General features: G+C 45.9%; 1 protein-coding gene and 1 non-coding gene across 2 annotated transcripts; both read right to left on the reverse strand.

Moving 5' to 3' along the window:
• Nucleotides 1-258: 258 nt before the first annotated feature.
• TRNAG-CCC (transfer RNA glycine (anticodon CCC)) lies at nucleotides 259-329 on the reverse strand. Its single transcript has one exon. It is a non-coding gene; the product is annotated as a tRNA-Gly (tRNA).
• A 543-nt stretch (nucleotides 330-872) lies between these two features.
• Nucleotides 873-5,052, reverse strand: LOC123072812 (protein FLX-like 3). The gene is made up of 4 exons (XM_044496457.1): nucleotides 4,756-5,052; nucleotides 1,713-2,241; nucleotides 1,405-1,544; nucleotides 873-1,326 (listed from the first exon to the last, which is right to left on the reverse strand). The coding sequence occupies exons 2-4, from the start codon at nucleotides 2,231-2,233 to the stop codon at nucleotides 1,184-1,186; spliced, it is 804 nt and encodes a 267-aa protein (XP_044352392.1). The 5' UTR covers nucleotides 2,234-2,241; nucleotides 4,756-5,052; the 3' UTR covers nucleotides 873-1,183.
• Nucleotides 5,053-6,127: the final 1,075 nt, after the last annotated feature.

A 6,127-nucleotide genomic window follows, 5' to 3' on the forward strand; every position in this document is an offset into this window, starting at 1 on the left:
TTCCTTGTGTTTTTATCTGGATTAAATTTATCAAAAATTGATAATATATCCAACAGTCTTCTCACTCTTCTTGACTTCTGCGACAAAGGTGCATGAGAAACTATCTTTGAACTTAACAAAAATGCAGTGTGGCCGTTTCAAGGAGTAGAGATGGCACAGTGGCCTTCTACAGCCTGCACGACAAATAATGCATGAGAAACTATCATTCATTAAAATCATAGTTAAAACTTTCGTAAGAAAAAAGGAAAAAAAAATATTTGCGCATCCAGGGAATCGAACCCTGGTCAGTACCGTGGGAGGGTACTATGATACCACTACACCAGATGCGCTAATATGTTTCTTTTGGACAAGTTAGTTTTCTTATATACTGTATGGAGTGAGCAATACAATATGAAACATACAGGAAGGTACGAACGGGGCAGCGTTTTGATTCAGCTTTGTTTATACCTGTCTGTAAATTGTAATGAAAAGGTATGCTCTGGAAATAAAAAAATCCTAGTGTTCCAGAAAAAGGTAACTCTTTTAAGTATCATTTCTCTTAAGAAGCTAAGTAACTTAACTTTGCCTTTTCATCATGAAAACCATACATGACACATGTACATAGATTCAGATTTTGACATCAAGAAAAACAAAGTTTCACTTGGGGCGCGTGGGGCTTTAGTTGATAGCTCGCATCGGGGCTTATCCCCATACATGCATACATGCGAAACTCGCACTATCGGATTGCATTGAGAGTAACAAACCTAACTACTCCATATCTCACGCAATTCTGAGGCATCCAGAGCATCTTGTGCTTCAACCCCTGAAACTTGTGCCACAAAAATCCACCATTCGAATTTGTATTACGAAAACGAAAAACAAGGCGAGATCGGTGAATGCAAAACATTTAGGTTGCTGTTATCCTTATCCACCACCACCTTCAGCATGTACAAAGCAGCATTGCAAGCTTGCAGCAGCCCTCACTTTTGGCAGGCAATAATGTTCACCAATCAGAAGATTAGCAACAACATCAAAAGGGTCCACATCCTCTTAAGTACAATGAATTGCTTCCTAAGATGGCCCACGGGAATCCATGGTTACAATCTTCTGAACAAGGCACCAGCACCCACAAGCTTCAGTACCAGAGATATCAGGAACTTTGTCGCGACGATGAACGCCAACCCACAAGAACCAAAAGCCCAAATCAAGGGCGCGGGTAGCTAGGGGGGTCCCATGGTCCAGCACCCGTACTGTAGCGCCTGTCTGTGTAGGTATTGTAGCCGCCGTCGTACATGCCTTGCACGCCCATCCCAGGAGGTGGTCCGTAAGCTCCATAGCCGCTGACCCCTAAAAGTGTATTAAACATACATGTTAGCCACAAGTGATTTTCAGTGACTTGGATGCAAGTGAGGGAATGAAACCTACTAGGTGGTGGTGCCCTTCTCTTCTCAATTTCAGCCCTAAGCTTCTCAGACTCCTGAGCCATAGTCACCAGATCCTTCTCCACTGCCTGCACCTGTGCCATCAGCTCTGGCTTTGCATTCTTCTCATAATCAAGAGCCGCCCTGCAGTGATCTTAATAGTTAGCTACCCCTCCACTAAAATAAAATAAAATAAAACAAAAAGGGGGGAATGCATCGAATACTAAAATAAATTCCTCATGTAAGCCACCAACTTAGACTCAGCATGCTGTGCCTACTGTAGCAGAAACACAGACCAGGATGGTTCCGTACCTAGCACGAATTAGTTCCTGCCGCAGATCATCACGTTCAGCAATCATGGCAGGTATGCGCTGGTTTTCAGAGCTCTGCTGCTCAAGCTCCTTTGTCAGACCCTGCACCTTTGCGTTCAGCTCTTGCCTCAAAGACTCCAGCGAGCCTGCTTCAGATCGTAGCTGAAGGGCATCCTGCCTAAGGGGTTCTAAAGAGCGTAGCTCAGCTTCCAGCTTCAGATTCCTCTGAGTCAGCTCCCTCAATTCAACTTCTTTCTCTGCACGGAGCTTGGGTATAACCTGACTTGAGGAATGGAGATCTTCTTTCAAACGAGACATTGCTTGCCTGAGTCCAACAATTTCATCCACCAGATGCTGGTTGTCGTCACGGATTCTGCGGAGCTCACCATGGCGGCTAGACAGCTCTCCCTCGAAGCGCCGTGGTGAGATAGACCTTTCTCGTGCAAGACGAGGAGGAGGGCCATCACGAAATCCTCGTGGTTCCTCATAGTACTGGCGACCTATGCGCTGTCTCCCTGCCATTTATAGCCCTGTAAAGAATAACCAGAATGTTAACAAGAGAATAAGAGCTCAAGCGCCAGAAATGATTTTTAAAACCACATAAGTGGTTGGTTTCCTGCCTGGTTTGTTTGGTGCAACATGACGTTTTCCATTACGTATTTGTCCAATCATTTGGTTTTCATGTTATTACTTAAAAGAAAAAAAAACATCCGACACACAAGTACATTGCTATGAATGAAACAACTAACAAAAACAGTCCCTCAGTCGCCTGTCTCAATTCAAACTGTGAATGGTTGTCAACTTGGCACTAAGATTGCCACTAACCTTATTGATATTTTAACATTTCTGCACAAGCCAGACTAATCCGAGTAGTGTTGGCCGTTGGATATTCTCTTCACTACATCAGGTGTTGCCACGCATACCGACATACGTACTATCTAGAATATTCCACGCTTTGTCTTAAGCACAATACATAATATGCACAAACCTCAAAAAAGATACTTCTCCTTTGTTCTAGAATCTCCCATACTTTAATTGTCCAGCATTTTCTCTTCTTAAAGAATTAATTTTTGTTTTCAGTTTATTATTTCAAGTGCATTTTTCTTGTTAAACAAACCGGAATGCAGATTGAGTTGACTTATTTAAATTAGTGATTTATCGATCTGCTGTGGCTTTTCAAATCCACTCTAACCAAACTATGTTAATTATGGAATACCTCCTACCCTTAGAAAATAAGATCGTCCTTGTACTTGCTCTCTCATTCCTGGGAGTCCTTCAAGGATATCAGATCTTGAAACCCCTCCATTTTAGGTCGAGCTCAGGAAAGAATTTCTGGAAGTCATATCAGCAAGATATGACTCTGGCGGCTCCATATTGATTTTCCTGCCGTTTTATTTCCGAAGAAGCGGGAGCCATTTTGCATTGAAACTCGGTACGGTTTGTTTGGTGAAACTTGACATATTCCACTTCGTATTTGTCCTCAACTAAGAAGCACCGATACAGGGATACAGACACGAGTATACCAGTATAGGGACACGGGCTACGGCATTTTTCAAAACAGACATTCAGGGATACGGCAGGATATAGAAGTATTTAGAAAAATAAATAGCATATAATAAAGATATAGTAATAAATTTTAGATAAAAGATTGTTTACTTACTGCTGGACATATGTTGCCTCAGTTTTATATGAAAGTTTAGCTAGTACAGGACCTCCACCCAGAGCCCACATAAGGCCCAATTCCAGAAAAGCCTACCTACACAAGTCAGCTCCTCCAGCCGTTCCCCATCCCGTGCTCCTGTTTCCTCTAGCCGCTTAAGAACTATAGAAAGGAGATGAGATGAACGCTCCGCCGCCAGCACCTTCTTGCTCATTGGCGGCTTCCCTTCCAATCTGCCCAAATCTTCTTCCTTGCCAGTGGGTGCAGTCTCCGTCATCCTCCCTGCCCGGAGCTTTTTCCTCGTCGGCAGCCACCTTGCCTTCTACCTTTCTGCCTGGATCTTCTTCCTTGCTAGCGACCGTCGTGATTGCCTACTCGAGCGTGATAGCCGTCGGAAAGAGGGCTGGGCAGCGGCGCGGTGGCTGGAGGCTGGCTCCCGAGTCGCCACAGTACTATGCCGTATCCCGATTTGTTTCTCTTTTTTTTTTGAGAGAAGATGGGATGCTGCAGGATACGCATATCCCGGCGTATCCGTGTGTGTCCCTGTGTCCCCCCGTACTAGGATGCCAACACAGCAGTTTCTGCCATATCCATACTTTGTAGGTCATTAGTTATTTGGTTTCCTAATTATTATTTCTCAAAAAATAAAATCCGACACACCAGTGCATTGCCATAAATAAACGGAACAACGGACACAGCGTCTGTCTCGATTTCAAATTGTGAATGGTTGTCGACTTGGTAGTAAGAATGGCATTAACTGCATTGATATTGTAACATTTCTGCACAAGACAGATGGCGCTCGCCTCTGAAGAATGCATGACTAGCAAACATTTAAGGAAACTTAACCTCCGCCGCATACAACCTCTGAAGACAGCAAGGGTTACTTCTTCTGAGCTTAATGGTCTCCAGAAACATGCTTACAGATTGCAGCGGAAATAAGCTACAACGGCGGATAGCTCTGATGTCGTTTTTCATATTCTTTTCGTCTTACTGAATCTGGAGCTTCTTTTCTGGGTTAACTAGTGTAACTAAAGTCTACATGTTCCTGAACTTAAATCACACTCGTTTGTTAGATAATTTCGTTTTTTTTCCACTGCTCAACCACAGAAATAAGAAAAAATAACTAAATTCTGAGCAAAGCAGAGCTTCAATTGTTTCTTATGTTGAGATGGGCAATCAGCCGGCATAGCACAGGTGTGACCGTGTGAGCATAGCAGAGTAGCCGACTCGAGAGGGGCATGGCGAATTCTGCACAGCTCGGTGATAAAGAAAGAAGATAGCAGACAGCGTCACTGGCTCGGCAACATCTCAAAATCACACGCAGCAGAGCAGCTTTGCATCGACGAAAATTGAAGGGACGGGGGAGGGATCTGGCGGAGCTCACCTTGGGAGAAGGGGAGGGCGACGGCGGGGTCGAGGAAGGGGGCGGCGGTCGGCTCGGAGTAGGTCAGGTGGCCGCGGGGAGGGCGACGGTGACCTCGCGGCAGTGGACGGCGGTGAGGTCGGGCTCGGGACGGCGTTGATCTCGTGGGAGCGGTGGGGGGAGACAGGGGTTGCGGCGCGACGGCGGGGTCGAGGAGACGGCGACGGCGGAGCGGCGGCGTGTGGCGGCTAGGGTTAGGGTGTGTGGGTGCGGGGAGCTCGAGGGGAATGGGCCGTCTGTCTGCTCGCCTTGTTTTTCTGCTCGGGGACGCGTATTTCCCTTTTTTTTTCTTTTCCCCTCAAGTCAAGAAATAAAAAAAATACTCCTATACTACTTTGTCTCACAAAAATATCCAAATGATAAGTGTCATACGTGTGGCACAAAACAATCTGGCCTGGACTAAAATTGTCATCCAAAAAGATGGACAATCTGGCGACAGCGCAGCCCTGGACTCTGACCGGCGGTGTTCTCCTCCGCTTGGGGTGGGGCTAATGGCGGAGCCAACAACGGGAAAGACGACAAAGGGAATGGAGAAGGTGGCATCTCCAATGGCGGCGGCTACACCAAACGTGTCAGTCCCTTCATCCGTGAGGTGAGGAGGGCCGGCTAGCGAGAAGAAGGCGGCGTCTGCAACATACCACACATTGGCGATGCTGGGATCTGTGAACCAGAGGAGACTAGCGACCCTGGCTTCGGTGCCGGGAGCAAAGACATGCAAGGGCAAGTAGACAACATGTGACGGGGGCTAGGGCATCCATGCCGATGCGTAAAGTTGGAGAAACGGCGAGCAGGGGATTGTCCAAATCTCCGATTGAGAGCAAGAATCTGGATCCAATGTCGAGTCTTTCGGCAAGGATGGGTAGCCCCGTGCTGATGGACAAGGAAGCAAATGGCTTAGTTTTTGATGATCCAAAAGAGGTAACCCCAAAAGACTCAAGATGGTCCATGATGTCTACTACACAACCTTCTTCTTGTAGACGTTGTTGGGCCTGCAAGTGCACGGGTTTGTAGGACAGTAGCAAATTTCCCTCAAGTGGATGACCTAAGGTTTATCAATCCGTAGGAGGCGTAGGATGAAGATGGTCTCTCTCAAGCAACCCTGCAACCAAATAACAAAGAGTCTCTTGTATCCCCAACACACCCAATACAATGGCAAATTGTATAGGTGCACTAGTTCGGCGAAGAGATGAAGATACAAGTGCAAAATAGATAGTAGATATAGGTTTTTGTAATCTGAAATAATAAAAATAGCAAGGTAGCAAGTGGTAAAAGTGAGCGTAAACGGTATTGCAATGATAGAAAACAAGGCCTAGGGTTCATACTTTCACTAGTG

Source organism: Triticum aestivum, chromosome 3B, assembly GCF_018294505.1.
Source record: "Triticum aestivum cultivar Chinese Spring chromosome 3B, IWGSC CS RefSeq v2.1, whole genome shotgun sequence".
NCBI classification, from domain to species: Eukaryota; Viridiplantae; Streptophyta; class Magnoliopsida; order Poales; family Poaceae; genus Triticum; species Triticum aestivum.

Bases quoted from the DNA above. Each gene is read 5' to 3' on its own strand.
- LOC123072812 (XM_044496457.1), bottom strand. From the start codon at position 2,233: ATGGCAGGGAGACAGCGCATAGGTCGCCAGTACTATGAGGAACCACGA. The intron at 1,545-1,712 runs GTACGGAACCAT...AGATCACTGCAG, and splicing joins CAGGAACTAATTCGTGCTAG to GGCGGCTCTTGATTATGAGA. The intron at 1,327-1,404 runs GTAGGTTTCATT...ATACACTTTTAG, and splicing joins GAGAAGGGCACCACCACCTA to GGGTCAGCGGCTATGGAGCT.